Genomic DNA, 23,183 nt, shown 5'->3' on the forward strand with positions numbered 1-23,183 from the left:
AGAGAAAGCTTCAGAGCTGAAATTTGGATTTGGTGCCTCACTAAATTAATTGCTGCTTTCAGGCATTTGTAATCAAATATTTATTTATTTTTTTAAGTCATGTAGGCTACCCAGTCCAACTATAGGAACCATTTGGAGCCACCAGTAGGTGATTAGCCTCTAAGAACTGTCTCTGCAGCTACATGCTTCTGGCTACTATATGTTTATAAATTGACCATAAGCCAGTAGAGATTTGTTTGTATTCAAACTGCTTTCAGAGACTAGAAAGTTTACTAAATTTAGGAAGATCAAAATAGAAAAGAGATTAGTCTTTTTAAAAAGCTTTATTTGAACATTTGCACAACTTAGAAACATCTAGGGCTGGGCAGGGTTGCTCACGCCTGTAATCCTAACATTTTGGGAGGCCAAGGTGGAAGATCAGAGGTTCGAGACCAGCCTGGTCAACATGGTGAAACCCCATCTCTACCAAAAATACAAAAAATTAGCTGGGTGTAGTGGCAGGCACCTGTAAGCCCAGCTACTCAGGAGGCTGAGGCAGGAGGATTGCTTGAATCCAGGAGGCGGAGGTTGCAGTGAGCCAAGATTGCACCACTAAACTCCAGCCCTGGAGACAGAATAAGACTCCGCCTAAAAAAAAGAAAGAAAGAAATATCTGGAATGGTTGCCCACAATTATATAGTAAACCAAGGAGACCCCTAAGCAAGATAATTCAGAACTTCAAATAGTAATGATTGTATTTCAATTTTAGAAAAACTATTTATTGGCTGGGTACAGTGGCTCACGCTTGTAATCCCAGCACTTTGGGAGGCCAAGACAGGCGGATCACTTGAGTCCAGGAGTTTAAGACTTACCTGAGCAACATGACAAAACCTCATCTCTACAAAAATACAAAAATTAGTCAGGTATTGTGATGTACACCTGTGTAGTCCAGCTACTCAGGGGGCTGAAGCAGGAGGATTGCTTAAGCCCAGGAGATCAAGGCTGCAGTGAGCCGTGATTGCACCACTACACGCCAGCCTGGGTGACAGAGTGAGACCCTGTCTCAAAAAATAAAAAAAAGAAAAGAAAAGAAAAACTATTTTATCTTTATGAGTAACATTAAACTTTTAATACAGTGTTTTGTAAGATAGTCACAATTAGAGGAGGCCAGAGACACCTTTCAGGGGCTATTCTTTTTCTGTTATTGTTGTCATTACCTATTTTAGAAATCCTACAACTGAATAAATAATTCAGTTATTTATTTATTCATTTACTCAGATGTAGGATTTCTAAAATTTATTTAGATGTAGGATTTCTAAAATAGGTAATAACAATAACAGAAATTTATTTTCATCTATTAAACATTTAATGAAAATATCTTGAAAGTTACCATGAACATATACCCCAAAGTTTTTATCTTTAGTCAGTACAAGTGAAATATTTATATAGTCACAATGACTCAATTAGTGATTAGAATGATTTAAAAATTATGTGCTTGTTTCCTCCAAAAAATAATAGCAATTCTAGTTTAAAAGGGTAAAATGATGTCTTAATAATTTTAAAACTTTTTTTTTTATTTTCAGAATTTATGGTAAACTATCCAAATTATTATTTAGTTTCTGGAACTGGAGGTGATAAAAGTTGGTTCACATGCTGGGGTGGTGGCTTATGCCTGTAATCCTAGCACTTTGGGAGGCTGAGGTGGGTGGGTCCCCTGAGGTCAGGAGTTTGATACCAGCCTGGCCAACATGGTAAAACCCTGTCTCTACTAAAAATACAAAAAGATGCCGGGCGCGGTGGCTCAAGCCTGTAATCCCAGCACTTTGGGAGGCTGAGGCGGGTGGATCACGAGGTCGAGAGATCGAGACCATCCTGGTCAACATAGTGAAACCCCGTCTCTACTAAAAATACAAAAAACTAGCTGGGCGTGGTGGCGCGTGCCTGTAATCCCAGCTACTTAGGAGGCTGAGGCAGGAGAATTGCCTGAACCCAGGAGGCAGAGGTTGCGGTGAGCTGAGATCGCGCCATTGCACTCCAGCCTGGGTAACGAGAGCGAAACTCCGTCTCAAAAAAAAAAAAAAAAAAAAATACAAAAAGATTAGCTGGGTGTGGTGGCAGGCGCCTATAATCCCAGCTACTCGGTAGGCTGAAGCAGGAAAAAATCGCTTGAACCCAGGAGGCAGAGATTGCAGTGGGCTAAGATTGCGCCACTGCAGTCCAGCCTGGGCAACACAGCGAGACTCCGTCTTATTTAAATTTTAAAAAAAAAAAAAAAAAGGTGGTTCACAAAGGATACTTTTTGTATTTTTCAAAGTGTGACTAAAATTGGCTAACAATTCTCCAGAGTTGAACCAGTTTCACAAATAAGGCTGGAGAGTACCTGAGTGGGCAGCTAAATAGAATTACCAGGGATGATAGGACAGTATTGTTTCCTAATCTCTGTCCTCTCCCTGTTTTCTGATATAAATGGATATTAGTTTTGTGTTCTTAATCTAGAGCATGTATCCTGAACTAAGACAATAACTCTGCTTTCTGGGCAAGACCGCTGTTTTCAGTGTCAGTCAGATATTTAATTTTAATTTTAATTTATCCCTAGTAATAAGAGTCATAAAGGGTCTAGTAGTTCTAGTTGTGGCGTGAACAATTCTGAACAAGTCATTTATCATATTGGGCCTCAGTTTATGGAGTAGATGACCTTTAAGGTCCCTGTTAACTCTAGAATTCTGTTAAGTCTGTGACTCCATGAGAAAATTCCTTGTTGCTATTTCACCTGGTTAACCCTATCTGTAAACTATGACTGCATATTTTCTAGAAGTTCTCTTTTTGATTCTGTGTAAGTAATAAAAGATGTTCAACTACTTTGAAAAAGTAACTTGGTACTCTGTTAGATGAGGTTGGATAAATTTGAATTGGTCTCCATTTCCAGAAAATATCTTATGTCTTTTAATAGACACCTTTCAGAAATTATCTCGGGGCTGGTTTTGGGAATGGTGATGTCATTCTGTGTACTTTAAAGAAATAACTTTTTATAAACTAAACTAGATCCATGGGAGTACTTGAATAATTTTAGCTCTATGCTAAATGAATAATGTAATAAATAAGCACTGTACTAGGGAGACCTTTAATATCGGATAATTCTACTTTCCAGCATATCTTACTTTTTCCTTAACAATTGAAATAATATTTCTGTTCTCTGGGGATACCTCTTCCACCTTTGACAGTATTGTTGTTGCATTGCAAGGCAACTGAATTTTATATAATTTGTGTATGACCAGGTGAAGAAAACTTCTATCCTTCCCTCGGAAAGAAAGGTTGGTGGGCCAGAGGTAAAGCTGCTGTTATGACTTGTGCTTCTCAATCAGAATTTGCTCTTGTCATTGGCACTAAGCAGATAATCCCCCCAGAACTGAACAACAGCTGCTGAATACTGTTTTTCTTTTGGCTATACTAGTAAATTCACACCCACAGCCTTTTGGCCTAACACTTAACACTTCCACTGCTGCAGCTTTTGCAGCTTTTAATTGCTTATTTCGGCGCATGGCTGGTTGAAAAGCTGCATGAAGATATAAATATGTATTCAGAGAGAAAATGAATTTAATTATACCCTATTCTTTTTATGTTGTCTTTCTTCTCCACCTTTATTTTCTTTCAAAAATCATTGTAATTTTGCATCCTTTCTTTTCCTTGTTTCTTTTTTGCTGACCAGTCCCCTGGCTACTTTCTCCCTGATACATATCACTTAGGGGTGTGCAAAGAACCAGTGCTGAACTTCCAAACTGATCAGAGAAGGCTAGCTCAACTGAGAGAACTTAGAGCCAAGTTTTTCCTTTCATAGATAACATCTATCTTGACTATGGATAGCAGAGTACAGAAATTGCAGGAGGAAGAAAAACTTCTCAATTGGACAGTTGGGCGGGGGAAAACTTTCCTTAAAATCATTATTATTTATTTGTTTTGGTGAACCTTGGAGGCACATTATAAACTTTTATACTTTGTTTTTCTTTTGCAATCTTTAAAAATGTGTAAGATTAAGATTTTTATTTCTTGAGCAAAAACTAATTACTATACTGAATGAACTGTTGCCGTTTTTAAAGTCTATATGAAGAGATATGAGGATTACTTTTTATATTCTGCCATTCTATTTGTAATAAAAGTAACTTTTATGATGGCAAGAAGAATGCTTCATTATTGGCATTGCCCGATTAGTGATTGGCAGCACCAAAGTAATAGAAAATGACCTAAAATTAATATGTGAATATCCTCAAAGGAAGAATAAATAATATAACTAGGGGAAAGACAGTGATTCCCTTGAACTTTCAGTTCTAATGTTCATTCACTCATAAAAGTATCTATTGAGCACCCTCCTATGTCACAGAAACTTTGCCAAGATAAATTGCCAAAATAAAGTAAAGCTAAAATAGTATCTAAAAGATCTTTCCAAATCCTTTGCACATCCCCAAGTATCATTTTTGAGCATTTTCCATCTGTCATTTTGTTCATCTTATTCTGTCTTTCTTGATCTTCTACCATGAAAGCAGACACAGGAACGTGCTCTGTTAGTACAGGATGAAGAGAAAATTAAAAGGCAAGAAAGATCCACTGAAAGAGCCTTGCCCCAGCAAGAAAATGAAGAAATTCTTCCCAAGGTTTCTATTCCAATCCCTGAGGATCACAAGTCTCTCAAAAAGTGCCACCTCTACTTTAGTACTTTTCCATCTCCTCGTATTCCTTTCATGATGTCTTTTCTTGTGGTCCTTGCGTTGGCTGTTTGGTGGTTGGTCTTTCTGTGATCAGAAAACAGGGTGCTTATCTGAAATGTCAAGACCACTGATTGAACGTTTGTCCTTGGCTTCAACTGTGTTATTGCTGTATGATGCCCTCTGATCTTGATAGTTCACTGTCCTAGGGGAGCTCTTGTGATCATTTTTCTGTCAAATGTTACACTTTGTAGATTATGTATTGTGGGGTACAAAGGAGTAGCAATGGACTGCCTAAAGCCAGCTTTTCTGCACTGAAGTTTAATATTAAACAAATCAGAATTAAGCATATGGCAGGTTGGTAAACTTCTCAAAAGCTTTAACTCTTTTATCTTGCACGTTTACTGTTTACTATTATTATGTCCTTCTATCCAATGTCTCACCCAAACCAAGATACTCTCTAGATATATTTGATGGAATATTTTCCTAATCCTCTATAGTAATTTGTTTGGCATGGGCTTCATAGTTTAAGAAAAAATTTCAACTTGCTAACCTTTCAGAAGCCTTAAAATGATAACATTTTAATCTACAAATCCATAACCACTCCTTTTCTTGGGATATCAAACCAGTATATACAAAAGTCTTTTCTGGAAAAGGGCTTTTGACTTCTGTGGCCTTTTTATGAGTATTCTGAGCTGTACAGGGACAGCTAACTTTATCCTGCCTGATATATAGAGGAGATCTTCAAAGATTACATGACATCTTTTCACACGTAGAGTGTTGGTATGGTTCAAGGAAAATGGTGAAAATGGTGCTGGTGCCCCTTAGCCTCCAGGCAGGTCTGAAATTCTCAGACTACTCTACCTATCTTTAAAAGTCCTGGAATACAGATTTACTCAAGATCTGTACATAAATCCTTCTCTGAATTAAGATACTGTGTTACTTCTTTATGGCTTTACTAGTTATATAACTAGCAGCAGTATTTAGCTATTGCGAAGCTTAAAATATATATTGATATACTTTGTTTTCCTGATATACTTCAGACCTGTTTGTTCTTGCACTTATGTTGAAATTGGTTGTTTTTAATCAGTGGCTTTGTGATCTGAAGTTCTGTTGTGACAAGTATGTGTCCTCTGTTTGCATGTTGACTTAAAGATTTAACTGAAGTAAATATGAGCACTCTCTCTCTCTTCAGGACACAACTCACATGCCTAACCTGTTATTTTTTTACCTCGATATTGATGAAACCTTGCATGTAGCTTGCTTTTTATGGCACTTGAATGTACCAATGTGGATGATTTGATTCATGTCTCAAATATTTATTTTGAAATCTGAGTTTATAGGATTATCAAACTAAGATTATTATACTTTGTTTTACTTCTCAATGCTCTTCAGTTGATGAAACTTCTCAACAAGACTTTTTGTTTTTGAGATGATGGCCTCTTAGAGCAAAAAAAGAACAGTAAAGACAAGAATCTTTTGTCCTTCAACATCCACCAGTATTGTTCTCTTGTCTCTGGAGACATGTAGAAATAATTATCTGGTAATTTCCTGAAAACTGCTACTCTTATTATAGCCTTTCCGAAGAAATGGAAAAAGAAGCAAGGACCAGGTTAAAATTTAAAAGTTGTGTGTATATATCTTTTATGTCACAGGCTATGTCTATTTATAACATATATTTTGTAAATAAGCATATTTATTGATTCACTCATAATAAGAGAGACCTGAAATATCACAAAACTGTTCTCTACCACAGAAAGTAGTAATCATAAGTACTCTCTGGGAAATAAAGATACAAGAGCTTTCCTTAATGAAATAACAAATGGAACTATAGAATTGGTTAGATTATTTTAAATCTTTTTTTAAGAAATTAAAAGGAAATAATCAGAACTTTATACTTTTATAACTGTTTTCAGATTATAATTCCTGAATTTCCAGTTTTCATCCTTATGCACAGCTTTTTATTAATTATTATTGTAAACTTCACCCTGAATTTTGTTTCTTTGTATTGGAGTTATTCCAAGTCCATTAAAAGTCTAAGCTAATGATACTTTTTAGTTTTCTGAAATGCAGCAAGAGTCCTCAGAGATTTTTATTGACAAAGGAGAGGCCATTTCTTCTATCAATAGGGTAAAAATGATTAAGAGGAGAATGGCCAAGCCCTTGTATTGGACAAAGCTGACCAATGCAGGATCAAAAGATACTCTTCACAGTTATCAGAGGAAAAATAGTGGGCATTCCAGCTTTGTATTACCTAAAGGTAATGTTGCCAGTATTTGCAATATAAAGCGTAAATAGGCTGGGTGTGGTGGATCATGCCTTTAATCCTAGCACTTTGGGAGGCTTAGGCAGGTGGATCACCTGAGGTCAGGAGTTCGAGACCAGCCTGGGCAACATGGTGAAACCCCATCTCTGCTAAAAATATGAAAATTAGCTGGGCATGATTGTGCACACCTGTAATTCCAGCTATTTGGGAGGCTGAGGCAGGAGGATCACTTGAACCTGGGAGGCGGAGGTTACAGTGAGCTGAGATCACGCCACTGCACTCCAGCCTGGGTGACAGAGTGAGATTTCATTTTTTTTTTTTTTTAAAGCCTAAGTAGTCTTGATTTCTTCATTTTCAGTACCAGAGACAGATCCTAATAGATATTGGTGTTACCTGTTACCCTGATTCAGCTTCTTAATGGCAAGTTGATAAATAAAAAATAATTTGGACTAAAGATATCAATACAGACTATCATAATATTTTGGATTTTTGCCTTGGCTTTGTCATTATTCATTTCTAGGGTGACTCTGAGAGGTTCACTTAACTACTTGGCACCCAGATTTCCACCTAGTAATGTGAAGCCAAACTTACCTCATGAGAATGAAGACGTAATAAGTTCCAGGAACCAGAGACCCTGGTTGTCATTCAATTCTTGGTCTTTGGGGAGCTGGGAAGATGAAAACTTAAAAACACACAAACATACATTATCTTCTTTTTATTTTGAAAGTAAGTAAATAGCTGTGTTTATTTCCATCTACTCTTTATTGATATTTGACCAATCACTTTACTAAGATGTCTTTCCAAATTTATCCTTCTCTTAATTAATTCATCTTATCCAAATGGCATTATTAGAATGGATCATACTTGAAAATAAACCAAGCATCTGTATTTTGGACCTATCTTTCAGCCATTTTCTTTTATGCTAACACTTGGAATATGAAGGAAATATTTTGCATGGGTCAAATTTTCTACTTATTTACATCTTCATTAAAAGTTTTGAAGAGAAAAATACTGACTCTGTTGATTAAGATTAGACTGGGGCCAGGCACAGTGGCTCACACCTGTAATCCCAGCACTTTGGGAGGCCAAGGTGGGTGGATCACAAGGTTAGAAATTCAAGACCAGACTGGCCAATATGGTGAAACCCCATCTCTACTAAAAAAATACAAAAATTAGCTGGACATGGTGGCTCATGCCTGTAATCCCAGCTACTTGGGAGGCGGAGGTAGGAGAATTGCTTGAACCGGGACCCAGGAGGCGGAGGTTGCAGTGAGCTGAGATCACACCACTGCATTCCAGCCTGCGCTACAGAGCAAGACTCCACCTCAAAAAAAAAAAAAGATTAGGCTGGATATTATACATGGAATAGATTTCCAGTCGGCATCCTAGAACCTAGTACATTTTTATTAAATATTATTGTAAAATTTACTCTGAAATTTCTTTGGATATAAGCCAATTCACTTTCTCCTACTTTCCTAGGTTACTTCTGTAATACTTCTTATAAATAAGCCTATAGTATTTCCTATAGATAAGCATATAGGACACTTGAGGCATTAGAGAGTAAATTTAATTAATTTTAAGAAGGTATTATGGAGCAAAACTTACACTTGTACTTTACCCAGTGGTCATGTATTTACCAAAGGAAAACAGAAAGGGCAACATTAATATGAGACATGGTCTCATTGTTGCTTTTTGTGTGTGTGTGTGCCAAGGGTTTTGAATATAGTAAAGACATAAAACTTTTAGACAGGGTTGCCTTCTCTTATATTCCTCTTCAGAGAAATTATAAAATCCCAAACTGTAGCATTCTCTACAGCTTTGAAAAAGACTATTATATTGTTTTTATTATACATAGAAACTTCACTTTTTTTCATATACTCAGATTAAACCTGTTTGTAATGTTGATATGTTGGTACTAAAAACTGAGACAACTCCTTATTGTTATTCTGTTTTGTGTGGCATGTGGGATGACTGTATCTGCTTCCTCTATACTTTAGTGGATAGTATTAATAGGCCACTCTCATTTTGTTGCTGTTACTCCTCATGACTTAGTGTCTCCTTTTACTGCAGCAGAATATGACACATTATTGGTGCAGACCTATGTAAGTGTACCTGAAATGGTTAAGAAGGTATGGTGTTAGAATTAGAAAACCATATAAAGTTAGGCTAGCTAGAGGAAGAGCAGTGGCTATGATCAATAATTATAAATTCATGGAGGATTCCATTTGGTAAACAAAATTTCTATCATCCTAGAACTTAAAAGATGAAGATAAAGTAGTTTATTCCCACGGATCGGAAATGCAGGCTAAGAGCTAAATAACTTTAATAATATTCTAACTAAATGTATAGATAACATTATGGAGAAAATACGCTTTAGGAATTTTTAATCTTATGTGATTGAAATCCTAGGCTGGGTGTATCTCACACCTGTAATCCCAGCATTTTGGGAGGCCGAGTGGGCAGATCACCTGAAGTCAGGAGTTTGAGACCAGCCTGGCTAACATGGTAAAACTCCATCTCTACTAAAAATATGAAAAATAATTAGTCGGGAGTGATGGGATGCACCTGTAATCCCAGCTACTCAGGAGTCTGAGGCAGGAGAATCACTTGAAACTGGGAGGCGGAGGTTGCAGTGAGCCCAGATTGCGCCATTGCACTCCAGCCTGGGCAACATGGCAAGATTCTATCTCAGAGAAGCTGAGCGTGGTGTCAGGCATCTGTAATCCCAGCTACTCGGGAGGCTGAGCTGGGAGAATCACTTGTACCCAGGAGGCGGAGGTTGTAGTAAGCCGAGATGGCGCCACCCCACTCCAGCCTGGAAGACAGAGCAAGACTTTGTCTAAAAAAAGAAAGAAATCCTAGAAGGCAGCAGTGTCTTCTATTTTAACGTAGTCAGAATCCTGTTTTGGATAAATAATAGAATAAATCTGAAATTTGAAAGACTAAAAGGTAGGGGAAAACAGAGTTCCAACTATCTTTTCTTGTCTCAAAATCAAAGGCAGTTGAGCCTCTCGTTTTCTTATCTACTACCACTTTAAAGAAAAGTCTTCGTATTAGGAGATCTCATCTCAGTAAAACACATATAAATATATTTAAGGGGATAACATGGCCACCAGTCATTCATTCATTTTATTCGTCACCCACCAGCAAAGCACTCTATTATATTTTACAAGGATGCAAAGAGTCAGCATTATCCAAATTTTAGGGATTGGATGGGATCCTAATTCAACTCCTCTCTCTTCGGTGCTTAACTCTTCTGTACAACATCATTTAGATATTTGGAGGCCAGTCTTGTAGTCTTGTTAATACATCTCTTTTACTTGTGCCTTTCTCCTCAAAACTGTTAGATTCTCAAAGGTAAGAGGCTCTTTAGACCAAGCACGGTGGCTCATTCCTATAGTCCCAGCTACTGAGGAGGTTGAGGCAGGACGATTGCTTAAGCCAGGAACTCAAGGCTGCAGTGAGTCATGATCACACCACTGCTCTCCAGCCTGGGTGACACAGCATGACCTTGTCTCTAAAAAAATTTAAAATAGGCTGGGCGTGGTGGCTCATACCTGTAATCCCAGCACTTTGGGATGCTGAGGCAGGTGGATCGGGAGGTCAAGAGATCGAAACCATTCTGCCCAACATGGTGAAACCTCATCTCTACTAAAAATACAAAAATTAGCTGGGCATGGTGGTACGCACCTGTAGTCCCAACTACTCGGGAGGCTGAGGTACAACAAGAATCGCTTGAACCTGGGAGGCGGAGATTGCAGTGAGCCGAGATCATGCCATTGCACTCCCGCCTGGTGACAAAGACTCCATCAAAAAAAAAAAAAAAGAGAAAAAGAAAAATTTAAAATAAAAATAGGCCTTGATTTTGCCAATCTATCACCTTTATGTTCCAGCTACCATGTTGTCTTGTATATAACAAATAATATTTGTTAAACTGAATTAAATGATTAATCACCGATGGGAACTTTTCACATAGAATCTCTTGTACTGGCAAATCAATTTGTGTCAAACTGATCACCATATGCCCAATCAGTATATGCAGGTAACCCAGAAAGCCCATATCCAGCCCAGAAGCCACTGCCTCTCTTGTTAATCCTGTAGTATGGTCCCTGGTTTATTCAAGGAAACTAGTATACTCCTATGGTAGGTGTCAGTTTCTATTGTTAATGTCTTGTAACTTAGTGGCACAAACCTATAGTCCCAGCTACTCGGGAGGCTGAGGCAGGAGGATCACTTGAGCCCATGTACTCCAATCCAGCCTGGGCAACATGGCAAGACCCCATCTCAAAAAAAAAAAAAAAAAGAAAAGCTCTTGTGCATTTACTACATGTAATAATCAACTATTCTCACTCTAGAACATATTATTAAGAATAAGGTACACCCGGCCAGGCACGGTGGCTCAAGCCTGTAATCCCAGCACTTTGGGAGGCCGAGGCGGGTGGATCACGATGTCAAGAGATCGAGACCATCCTGGTCAACATGGTGAAACCCCGTCTCTACTAAAAATACAAAAAGTTAGCTGGGCATGGTGGCGCGTGCTTGTAGTCCCAGCTACTCAGGAAGCTGAGGCAGGAGAATTACCTGAACCCAGGAGGCGGAGGTTGCGGTGAGCCGAGATCGCGCCATTGCACTCCAGCCTGGGTAACGAGCGAAACTCCGTCTCAAAAAAAAAAAAGAATAAGGTACACATCTGTATAAAAAAACTCATCTTGGATGAGTGTGATATCATAAAGGGAACATTTATGTTTTCTAAAATACATTGCAGAGAGCAATTTGACACTTTTTTTCTTGTGTTTTACATGAAACATCAACTATATCAAACCCTTATGGGCTTTGATATATTTGGAGCATCAGGAGTAGAAAGTTTTTCTGTAAAGTGCCAAATAATAAATATTTTAGGCTTTATAGGCTATATGGTCTGTCACAGCCACTCAGGTTTGCCATTTCTAGTAATCAAGCAGTCAAGGTACACCTGAACTGTAATCTAAAATATGTACTGCTGGGCATGGTGGTTCATGGCTATAATTCCAGCATTTGGGAGGCTGAGGCAGGAGGATCACTTAGGTACTGGAGTTCAAGACCCATTGCTGCCAAAAAAACATTAGCCAGGCATGATGGCATGCCTGTAGTCCCAGCTACACAGGAGCCTGAGGTAAGAAAATCATTTGAACCCAGTAGTTTGAGGTTGCACTGCGCTATAATCATGCCACTGCACTCCACTCTGAGCAAGAGCAAGATTCTGTCTCTATTAAAACCATCATAATAAAAATAAAATATGTACCATAACCACCACAGCAACCCATTTCTGCCAGTTCTCCAAATTGCATTGTGTTAACTGTGATCTTATATTCAGTGATAGTGCTAGAGATCCTTTTCATTTGTTATGTATTTTAAGTATCTGCCTCCATTTCCCCCTAAGGATCACTCAGGTGAACCACTCTCCTCAGCCTCCCAAAGTGTTGGGATTACAGGTGTGAGCCACTTTCTTTATTTCCCTTGAGAAATAAAGAAACCACAGTTCCCAAATTCACCTTCTCTTTAACCAAGTTTTAAAGATATGTAATGAAAATAGTAAAGAAAGTAAAACGATTTTTTTTTTTTTTAAGATGGGGTTTCACCAAGTTGGTCAAGCTGGTCTTGAACTCCTGACCTCAGGTGATCTGCCCACCTTGGCCTCCAAAGGGCTTGGATTACAGGCATGAGCCACCACGCCCAGCCACGATTTTTTTTTTTTTTTTTTTTTTTTTGAGATGAAGTTTCACTGTTGTTGCCCAGGCTGGAGTGCAATGGCATGATCTTGGCTCACTGCAACCTCTTCCTCCTCGGTTAAAGCAATTCTCCTGCCTCAGCCTTCAGAGTAGCTGGGATTACAGGTGCCCACCACCATGCTTGGCTAAGTTTTTGTATTTTTAGTAGAGACAGGGTTTCACCATGTTGGCCAGTCTGGTCTTGAACTCCTGACCTCAGGTGATCCACCTGCCTCGGCCTCCCAAAGTGCTGGGATTACAGGCATGAACCACCTCCCCCAGCCAGTAAAATGATTTTTACTCTCAGTTTTTGGTATACTTTAGTGTTTTAAGCACTAGTATAAATTTAAAATTGGGTATCTAATAAAACATTTTAGAAGGGTCCTTCTTTCTAGTTACTTTTCCCTTTTTGTTTTTTATTTTTTGTTGTTGTTGCTTTTTTGAGACGGAGTCTTGCTTTGTCACCCAGGCTGGAGAGCAGTCACGCGATCTCTGCTCATAGCAACCTCCACCTCCCGGGTTCAAGTGATTTACCTGCCTCAGCCTCCCAAGTAGCTGGGATCACAGGCATGTGCCACCACACCTGGCTAGTTTTTGTATTTTTATTTATTTTTTGAGGCAATCTCAAAAAAAAAAAAAAAAAAGAATCTTGCTCTGTCACCTAGACTGGAGCTCAGTGACCTGATCTCGCTCGGCCCACTGCACCCTCAGCCTCCTGAGTTCAAGCAATTTTCCTGCCTTGGCCTCCCAAGTAGTTGGGATTACAGGCATGCACCACCATGCCAGGCTAATTTTTGTATTTTTTGTAGAGATGGGGTTTCCCCATGTTGACCAGGCTGGTCTCGAACTCCTGACCTCAGGTGATTCTCCTGCCTCAGCCTCCCAAAGTGCTGGGATTACAGGCAAGAGCCACCTCGCCCAGCAAGAAATCTATTTTGAAAGTAATAATTAGTGGCCAGGCAAGGTGGCTCATTCCTGTAATACCAGCACCTGAAGCAGGAGGATCACCTGATGTCAGAAGTTCGAGACCAGCCTGATCAACATGGGGAAAATCCATCTCTACTAAAAATACAAAAAATTAGCCAGGCGTGATTGCATGGGCCTGTAGTTCCAGCTACTTGGGAGGCTGAGGCAGGAGAATTGCTTGAACCTGGGTGGCAGAGGTTGCAGTTAGCCAAGATAGTGCCATTGCACTCCAACCTGGGCTACAAGAGCAAAACTCCATCTAAAAAAAACAAAAAGAAAGAAAAAAAGTAGATTTCTCTGAGGAAAATTTCCCAATTCAGTCTATTTGGCAGTATTTACCAATAAGTCAGAATAAAATAAATCTACATTTCTTTTGGAGTGTCTTTGTTCCCTATGTGACATGGTTGTATTCTGAAGAATTCCTTGATCTATAGTAATCTTGGGGAGGTGTTTTCTTTCTTTTATTCGTTTTTTTTGTTTGTTTGTTTTTGTTTTGTTTTGTTTTGAGAGGGGGGTCTCACTCTGTGGCTCAGGCCAAAGTACAATGGCATGATCCCAGCTCACTACAACTTCCACCTCCCTAGTTCAAGTGACTGCCTCAGTCTCCCAGGTAGCTGGGATTACAGGCACAAACCACTATGCTCAGCTAATTTTTGTATTTTTAGTAAAGACAAGGTTTTACCATTTTAGCCAAGCTGGTCTTGAACTCTGGACCTCAAGTGACCTGCCCACCTCAGCCTCCCAAAGTGCTGGGATTACAGGCATGAGGTACTCTGCTCAGCCCCCTTTTTTCTTTTTTTGAAATAGGGTCTTTCTCTGTCACCCAGGCTGGAGTGCAGTGGCTCAATCACAGCTCACTGAAACCTCAACCTTCTGGCCTCAAGCAGTCCTCCCACCTCAGCCTCCCAAGTTGCTGGGACCACAGGTCTGTGGCTAAGAGATGGGGTTTCACCATGTTGCCCAGGCAGGTCTTGAACTCCTGAGCTCAGGTGATCCACCTTCCTCAGACTCCAAAAGTGCTGGAATTACAGGTTGTGAGCCACTGAGCCTGGTTTTGGCAAGGTGCTTTCTAATAAATCCTTAAGCACATGTTTCTTTCAATTCCCTTGTCCAGGATCCTTTCGATCTGATACGTGGCTGAATAAATTAATTATTAATTAACAATTTAGCATGATATTTAAGCCTAAGAAATCTTTAGTTCCTTTGGGACATTTTCTTTGATATTTTTCTTACGTTATTTGCTCTGTTAATGTGTAAACTTATGAATAAATCTTATTTATTGCATATGTGATTCTGATTGCTACTGATCATTAAGGCAGTAGAAGTCAATAATGCTGTCATAGATCTACTACTAAAAAAATAAAAATGAAACTCCGTCTCAGCTGATCAGCAAGAGACAGCTATCAGCTAGATTTTCTCTTGCTTTTCCTTACATTCACTCTTTGCGGTCCAATAGTTGGTTATCTGTTGCTTAGACCTAAGACAGAGACAACCTACTAGTGTGTATTCAGTTCTCAAAATATTGTTTTAAATCAGCTTTGAACTAATTTGACTATGCCAGGTTTTAAAAGTAATTTTTTTCTAACCAATTTAATTAGTCCCTACAACAGATGTAGTTTTCACATGTTAGAAACATTTTAGTATGATGAAGTTGTTTTTTAGGGACTTTTTAAAAGCACTGTACAAATTTGTAGTTATTAACTCCCCAGTATTGCTACTCTAATCTTACTGAAGAGTGAAGAATTGTGTGGGTGTGGGTGCGTGGGTGTAAGGAGAGCTTAATTCTGTGATATGAAATCAGTCAGCAGAAGGTATATCACTTTTATCTCTTAACTTCACCTTACCTTAACTCTCACAGCTTCTCTTACCTTAACTCTCACAGCTCTAGATTTTTTTATCCACGTGATTATTTGAAACTAATGCTTCACATTTTATAGTGGTCTGTTTACTAGTTCAAAGCATGTTCTTTGTGATCTAAGTAAAATAACTTTGTAGTATTTCTCCAAAGCAGTGTTTCTTTTATGAGTTTGTTAAAAATGCTAACATAGAAAGCCATGTTCACTATTAAATGATTTTTCAAAAAGATAAAACATAGCTAGTTAATATTCAATAATAGTTTTCTATAATAATTTTTGTCTGTTGCATTGGTTCTATAGAATCAAGGTAACTATTTCTTGGGTTTTTTGTTTTGTTTCATTTTTGAGAAAGTGTCTTGCTCTGTCACTGAGGCTTGAATGCAGTGGTACGATCTCGGCTCACGACAACCTCCACCTCCCAAGTTCAAGCTATTCTCATGCCTCAGTCTCCTGAGTAGCTGGGATTACAGGCACCTGCCACCACGCCTGGCTAATTTTGTATTTTTAGTAGAGATGGGGTTTCGCCATGTTGCCCAAGCTAGTATCAAACCCCTGACCTGAAGTGATCTGCCCACCTCAGCCTCCCAAAGTGCTGAGATTACAGGCATGAGCCTTTGCGCCCAGCCTCAAGGTAACTGTTTTCTAGATACAATTTTTTTTAAATGCTTATTATGACTTTAATCAATTTTTAGAACTGAGACTTCTGTGAAATCCTGCCAAACAAATTTAATTTTGTTCCATTCTAACTGTTTAGAGTTTTTGTACTGACCATAGCTCCTTTATCTTCATCCCTCCACCCCTACCCTTCATAGTGTGATGAAATAAAACTGATCACCAAAGGCTTATGGTCTCTTAGACTTGCTTAGTATAACCTGTAGTATTTGCCCAAGCACTTTGACTTCTCTAGATCTGTTCAGATTTGAGAACACTCATTTGATCTTTGGAGTCCTTGCTGGTGAGTGCAGTGTAAAGGCAAAATTTTCTATTACCTAATAGTTAAAATTTTGCATCCAGCATGGATTTTGAGGCTGTTTGCTTTTACATTCACCTATTCTGGGGATAATCTAATAACAGCACTGTTTAGGAAATTATAAAAACAATGTTTGATGGATAATTATCATTGACTAATTTCATTTGCTATTCTTTGGAGAGGCTGCATTGTGGAATTATTTTCCTATCATAAGCAATTTTATCAACTCTAGTAAAAGCCTACATCTTCCGGAATAAGCCCCTTTATCCAGATTTTATACAAACATAATCTTTGCATACCAGAGAATAGCAATAGACTGTGAAAATGACTCTGAGTTTCATGGAGAAGCTGGTGAGCACTATAAGGATATATTTCAAGTTAGAGACTAATAGCACACAACCTTAAAAAAAAAAAAGAGAGAGACGGAGGGTACATCCAATAGAGAAAAATTAGAATGAAGAGAAATGTGTTGCATGATAAAGAATGACACACTAGGCTCACGCCTGTAATCCCAGCACTTTGGGAGTCCCAGGCGGGCAGATCACAAGATCAGGAATTCAAGACCAGCCTGACCAACATGGTGAAACTCCATCTCTACTAAAAATACAAAAATTAGCTGAGTGTAGTGGCGTGTGCCTGTAATCCCAGCTACTTGGGAGGCTAAGGCAGGAGAATCTCTTGAACCTGAGAGGCGGGCATTGTAGTAAACTGAGATTGTGCCACTGCACTCCAGCCTGCGTGACAGAGCAAGACTCGATCTCAAAAAAAAGAAAAACACTAGAGGAAAGGTGAAATTTAACATCACCTTTTGCTAGCCCATGGTCACTCTGTTGTTAGTTTATCCCCACCTTGAGTATTTGTGATTCTATTGTCCTTTTTTAAACTTCTAAGTGGCCTGAGTTTGCCACTGAAACTATATAAAACTTATTTATCAAGCTTTTGGGGGTGGGAACCAGGGGATGTTTCTCTTTTCAGTAATTTTTGTTCTTCTGTCCTCATTTGTTTCCTTTTTTGGCTGAAGAATGGGCTTCTACTGCTTGACTTGTCATCTTTATGTGCTGTTTACACATGGCTTTTGCAAAAGAAGCCATTACCATATCTGATTTATCTTTTATTGCAAGTGCCCATTTAAAAGCATTTGTTTTAACTTAAAAAAATTGTTTTAATCATCAGGCTAATGTTCCTACTGGTTATTATACAACCTAGGGAAATACTGATATAATTTTTCAAAATAGGAAATTACAAATATTTATATTAATATATAAAGACATATGTTTTGCTCTTAAGAGGTTTTCCCCTAGGCTCTTAAAGCCATTCTTTGCTGAGGCATAACCTTGTCATGTTTTGTTAAAGAGAAGAATACAGAAACAAAGCACTCGCAATTAACTGATTTTATCAGGATTGAATTAGACATTTTTTAGTTTGCATGTTGCAGACCATCTGGGGGTATTACTTAAATACATTGTTGATAACTTAAGTGACTGTAATATTTATTGTTTACTTTAGTTAAGAACCAGGAGCTGGACTCTTCTGCTGGGTATCTTCCTTCTGTGCTTAGCAAGATAACCTCGATTCCTGCTGGTTCTGTGGGCATTTGTACTGCAAAACATTTCTTACTGGGTTTGCAAAGCAAGGGTAATGTGCTCTGTGGGTGTATGTGTGTCTGTGCACCCCTCACCCCTATTCCCACTGCCATCTCTGTTCACTTTTTTTACTTATCAAAACATTTTTCTCAGTCTAAATCTTATTTAAAAGTTTAATGAATCCCTTTTCCCAGACATATAAAAACAGTAATAACAGATTTATGTATTAAAATTTCCTCAGATATTTGCATTTCAGCAAGCCACAAAGTCATTCCACAGATGATGTTGACTGATTACATCATTGGTCATATCATTAAGCAGTACTTACTTACAAGGCCAGCCTTAAGTCTCATTTTACTTAACAGAATGACAAAATAAAATGAATGTGAAAAACAATGGTATAGTTTAATAGATGTAGTAGATTGGGGATTACATTGTGTAAAGTGACTGCAGAAGTATATGCTAAATCTCACTCTCTTTTTGAGGAAGAGTTAGTCATTTCAGGGAGCAAATGTGTGGATAATAACAATATAGAAAGATAAGTTTTGAGACTTAGAAACAGTAATAAATCTCTGACATTTTAAAATGGTTGCAAATGGAGTGACTAATCAGAAATATTCTATTTTCTTTTTTAACAGACAGTATGTATCCCAAAACTATCCATTATAAACGGCCTATCTGGTGTTCTTCCTGAGGATCTTGGTTCAGGAATATTTATGAAATATCCTCATAGTATGCCCATTTTAATTCTTCTGTCACAATTTCTTTCTTGAAAGTTGTGATGTTCTCTAAAATATAATGAGGACCTGTTTGAGAACTTGCTAACAAAAGCAAAAAGGAAGCCCACTTTTAGTTAAATCCATAGGCTTAGCCCACTTTGGGTGTTCAAGACACACCATGTAGGGACTTCATGTCTTTATTGCTTTAGTTCATGTTTCCTTGCAAAAAATAATATTTTAAGAAGTGTAAATCATTCTGTATATGAATTATGACAGTATCAATCTGTAGGGTATATCACTAACCTAAAGTTATTGTTTAGATCAGTTTGGGGGATACTTTGATCTTTAATATTTTATGTTCCCAATTGTTGTCATGATCATGACTTTGGCAAGAGAGTGATAATTTCCTTTGAGTATCTTCACTATTTCAGAGGTAGCTACGTAAGAAGAATGTTTACTAAGGAATTAAATCACAGATAACCACTTTTTTTCTTTTTTCTTTCTTTTTTTTTTTTTTTGAGAGTCTCGCTCTGTCTCCTAGGCTAGAGTGCGGTGGCTCGATCTTGGCTCACTGCAACCTCTGCCTCCAGGTTCAAGCAGTTCTCCTGCCTCAGCCTTCCAAGTAGCTGAGATTACAGGCACTCGCCACCATGCCCGGCTGTTTTTGTTGTTGTTGTTGTATTTTTATTACAGATAGGATTTCACCATGTTGGCCAGGCTGGTTTCAAACTGCTGACATCAAATGATCTGCCCACCTTGTGTTCCCAAAGCCCTACGATCACAGGCGTTAGCCACAACCACAATTAACACCTGGCCAACAACCACGTTTTAAATCACTTTCCTGATAATATCCCTGCTACCTCTAAATCAGAAAATATTGAAATATAATGAAGCTACAACTTAAATATGAACTATTTCTTTTCCACCAGATATACAGATATATTAAATTCATCATCATTGACTTTGACTTTAATTTTTTTTTTTTGAGACAGAGTCTTGCTGTCACCAGGTGCCAGGCTGGAGTGCAGTGGTGCAATCTCAGCTCACTGCAACTTCTGCCTCCTGGGTTCAAGCAATTCTCCTGCCTCAGCCTCCTGAGTAGCTGAGACGCCACCTGGTGCATGCCACCACGCCCAGCTAATTTTTGTATTTTAGTAGAGACAGGGTTTCACCATGTTGGTCAGGATGGTCTCGATCTCTTGACCTCGTGATCTGCCCACCTCAGCCTCCCAAAGTGCTGGGATTACAGTATGAGCCACTGCGCCTGGCCTCCTTTTTTTTTTTGCACCCCAAGTTTATAATCTCCACCTCCCATGCTCAAGTGATCCTCCCATCTCAGCCTCCTTGATAGCTGGGACTGTAGGCACACGCCACCACACCTGGCTAATTTTTTGTATTTTTGGTAGAGATGGGGTCTTGCCACATTGCCCAGGCTGGTCTCAAACTTCTGGACTCAAGTTAGCCACCCGTCTTGGCCTCCCAAAGTACTAGGATTATAGGCATGAACCACCTCGCCCAGCTGACTTTGACTTTCAAAACCAACTGACTAAATTACCAAGGTTTAATATTATATTCCCCTTATAAAAGAGAACTTTTATGCTACGTACCAGTTACTAACATAATTCTTTCCTCTACCTACTTTTTTCTTTCAGAAACCTATTAAGGCTTATTTTTTACTATGTTTGAAAGACTTGGAAGATGTTAAAGATTTTTTTAGCACTTTCTTCATAAATTCTTTACTAGACTCTTCAGGTTATAAAGATCATTTTACTACTGAAACCAGATACAAGAGCTTGCATAAGAAAGTAACTTTTTATTACAAAAGTAATACATACTCATTTTACAAAGGTTAGAAAATAGAGAATAACCGGCCGGGTATGGTGGCTCATGCCTTGTAATCCCAGCACTCTAAGAGGTCAAGGTGGGTAACTCATAAGGTCAGGAGTTTGAGATCAGCCTGGCCAACATGGTGAAACCCCCATCTCTACTAAAAAAAAAAATAATAATACAAAAATTTACTGGATGTGGTGGCATGTGCCTGTAATCCCAGCTACTCGGGAGGCAGAAGCAGGAAAATTGCTTGAATCAGAGAGGTAGAGGTTGCAGTGAGCCAAGATTGCACCACTGCGCTTTACCCTGGGCAACAGAGCAAGACTTCATCTCAAAAACAATAAAAAGAAAAGAAAAGAAAATAGAGGAAAACCCACAAACAAAAAGATCATTTGCAATCCCATGCTTTTCATATATTTTATTTTAGTATACCTTAAGATCTTTTTCATGTGTATATTTACATTGGAAAATATATTTTCAAATGGATAAGAAATAATAAAGCGTAACTCATTATCAAAAAGAGGATTTAGTCTTTGAATTATATAGAAAGATAAAATGAGGCCGGGCGTGGTGGCTCACACCCTGTAGTCCCAGCACTTTGGGAGGCTGAGGTGGGTAGATTACGAGGTCAGGAGATTGAGACCATCCTGGCTAACATGGTGAAACTCCATCTCTATTAAAAATATAAAAAATTAGTTGGGGCCGGGCGTGGTGGCTCAAGCCTGTAATCCCAGCACTTTGGGAGTCCGAGGCAGGTGGATCACGAGGTCAAGAGATCAAGACCATCCTGGTCAACATGGTGAAACCCCATCTCTACTAAAAATACAAAAACTTGGCCGGGCGCGGTGGCTCAAGCCTGTAATCCCAGCACTTTGGGAGGCCGAGGCGGGTGGATCACGAGGTCAAAAGATCGAGACCATCCTGGTCAACATGGTGAAACCCCGTCTCTACTAAAAATACAAAAAACTAGCTGGGCGTGGTGGTGCATGCCTGTAATCCCAGCTACTTAGGAGGCTGAGGCAGGAGAATTGCCTGAGCCCAGGAGGCGGAGGTTGCAGTGAGCCGAGAACGCGCCATTGCACTCCAGCCTGGGTAACAAGAGCGAAACTCCGTCTCAAAAAAAAAAAAAAAAAAAAAAAAAAAAATACAAAAACTTAGCTGGGCATGGTGATGCGTGCCTGTAATCCCAGCTACTCAGGAGGCTGAGGCAGGAGAATTGCCTGAATCCAGGAGGCGGAGGTTGTGGTGAGCCAAGATCGCGCCATTGCACTCCAGCCTGGGTAACAAGAGCGAAACTCAGTCCCCAAAAAAAAAAAAAAAAAAAAAAAATTAGTTGGGCGTGGTGGCATGTGCCTGTAATCCCAGCTACTCGGGAGGCTGAGGCAGGAGAATCGCTTGAACCCGGGAGGCGGAAGTTGCAGTGAGCCAAGATCACGCTGCTGCACACCAACCTGGGTGCCTGGGCGATGGAGCAAGACTCCATCTCAAAAAAAAAAAAAAAAAAAAAAGATAAAATGAGACAATAACAAGAATAACAAGGTGTTTTCTTCCTTTTAATAGAGAAGTTGTTTTTCTTTTCTTTTTTTTTTTTTTGAGACAGAGTTTCGCTCTTGTTACCCAGGCTGGAGTGCAATGGCACGATCTCGGCTCACCGCAACCTCCGCCTCCTGGGTTCAGGCAATTCTCCTGCCTCAGCCTCCTGAGTAGCTGGGATTACAGGCACGAGCCACCATGCCCAGCTGATTTTTTGTGTTTTTAGTAGAGACAGGGTTTCACCATGTTGACCAGGATGGTCTCGATCTCTCGACCTTGTGATCCACCCGCCTCGGCCTCCCAAAGTGCTGGGATTACAGGCTTGAGCCACCGCGCCCGGCGAGAAGTTGTTTTTCTATTGCCACTCAAAGGTAAAATTGGTCTTCACTAAGTGGAGAACAAGTGACTAAATGTGTGGGGGTAAAATTACTACACAGGTACTCCAGAAAATTTTCAGGATATATTTTCACTTTGATCTCCTAAAGGATAAGACACTCTTGTAAGCATAACTGTGGTTCTTTTGATAGTCTCTTCAAATATGTAAATCCTTACTTCAAAAATAACCTGAAAAGAAAAAGACTCTGGATTGCATTTAATGGCATGGCAGCAAAATACCTATAAAACACCATATCCTGCTTTTTCCCCTCCCCTCCACTTCCATCTCTTTCCCTCCCCTCCCCTCCCCTCCTGACGGAGTTTTGCTCTTGTTGCCCAGGCTGGAGTGCAATGGCATGATCTTGGCTCACCACAACCTCCACCTCCTGGGTTCAAGCTATTCTCCTGCCTCAGCCTCCCAAGTAGATAGGATTACAAGCATGTGCCACCATGCCTGGCTAATTTTGTGTTTTTAGTAGAGACAGGATTTCTCCATGTTGGTCAGGCTGGTCTTGAACTCCATCCTCAGATGATCCACCTGCCTTGGATGATCCGCCCACCTTGGATGATTCACCCGCCTTGGCCTCCCAAAATGCTGGGATTACAAGCATGTGCCACCGCACCTGGCCCCATATCCTGCTTTTAATAATATCTGGAATCCA

General features: G+C 39.3%; 1 protein-coding gene across 30 annotated transcripts in view; it reads left to right on the forward strand.

Moving 5' to 3' along the window:
* Positions 1-23,183, forward strand: part of EPB41 (erythrocyte membrane protein band 4.1) — a 237,568-nt gene that overhangs the window by 175,752 nt on the left and 38,633 nt on the right. For 14 of the 30 annotated variants that reach the window (XM_074380406.1, XM_074380399.1, XM_074380398.1 and 11 more), the window contains one exon: positions 3,255-3,290. The exons of 7 other annotated variants lie outside the window; for them this stretch is intronic. In XM_074380406.1, coding sequence (XP_074236507.1) covers positions 3,255-3,290 — 36 coding nt within the window. Of the gene's footprint in view, positions 1-3,254; positions 3,306-3,685; positions 22,132-23,183 lie in introns of those variants that run through there. 9 more of the 30 variants (XM_074380408.1, XM_074380407.1, XM_039474262.2 and 6 more) reach the window with 4 other exon arrangements.

The sequence above is a fragment of the Saimiri boliviensis genome, chromosome 11 (genome assembly GCF_048565385.1).
Source record: "Saimiri boliviensis isolate mSaiBol1 chromosome 11, mSaiBol1.pri, whole genome shotgun sequence".
Lineage (NCBI taxonomy): Eukaryota > Metazoa > Chordata > Mammalia > Primates > Cebidae > Saimiri > Saimiri boliviensis.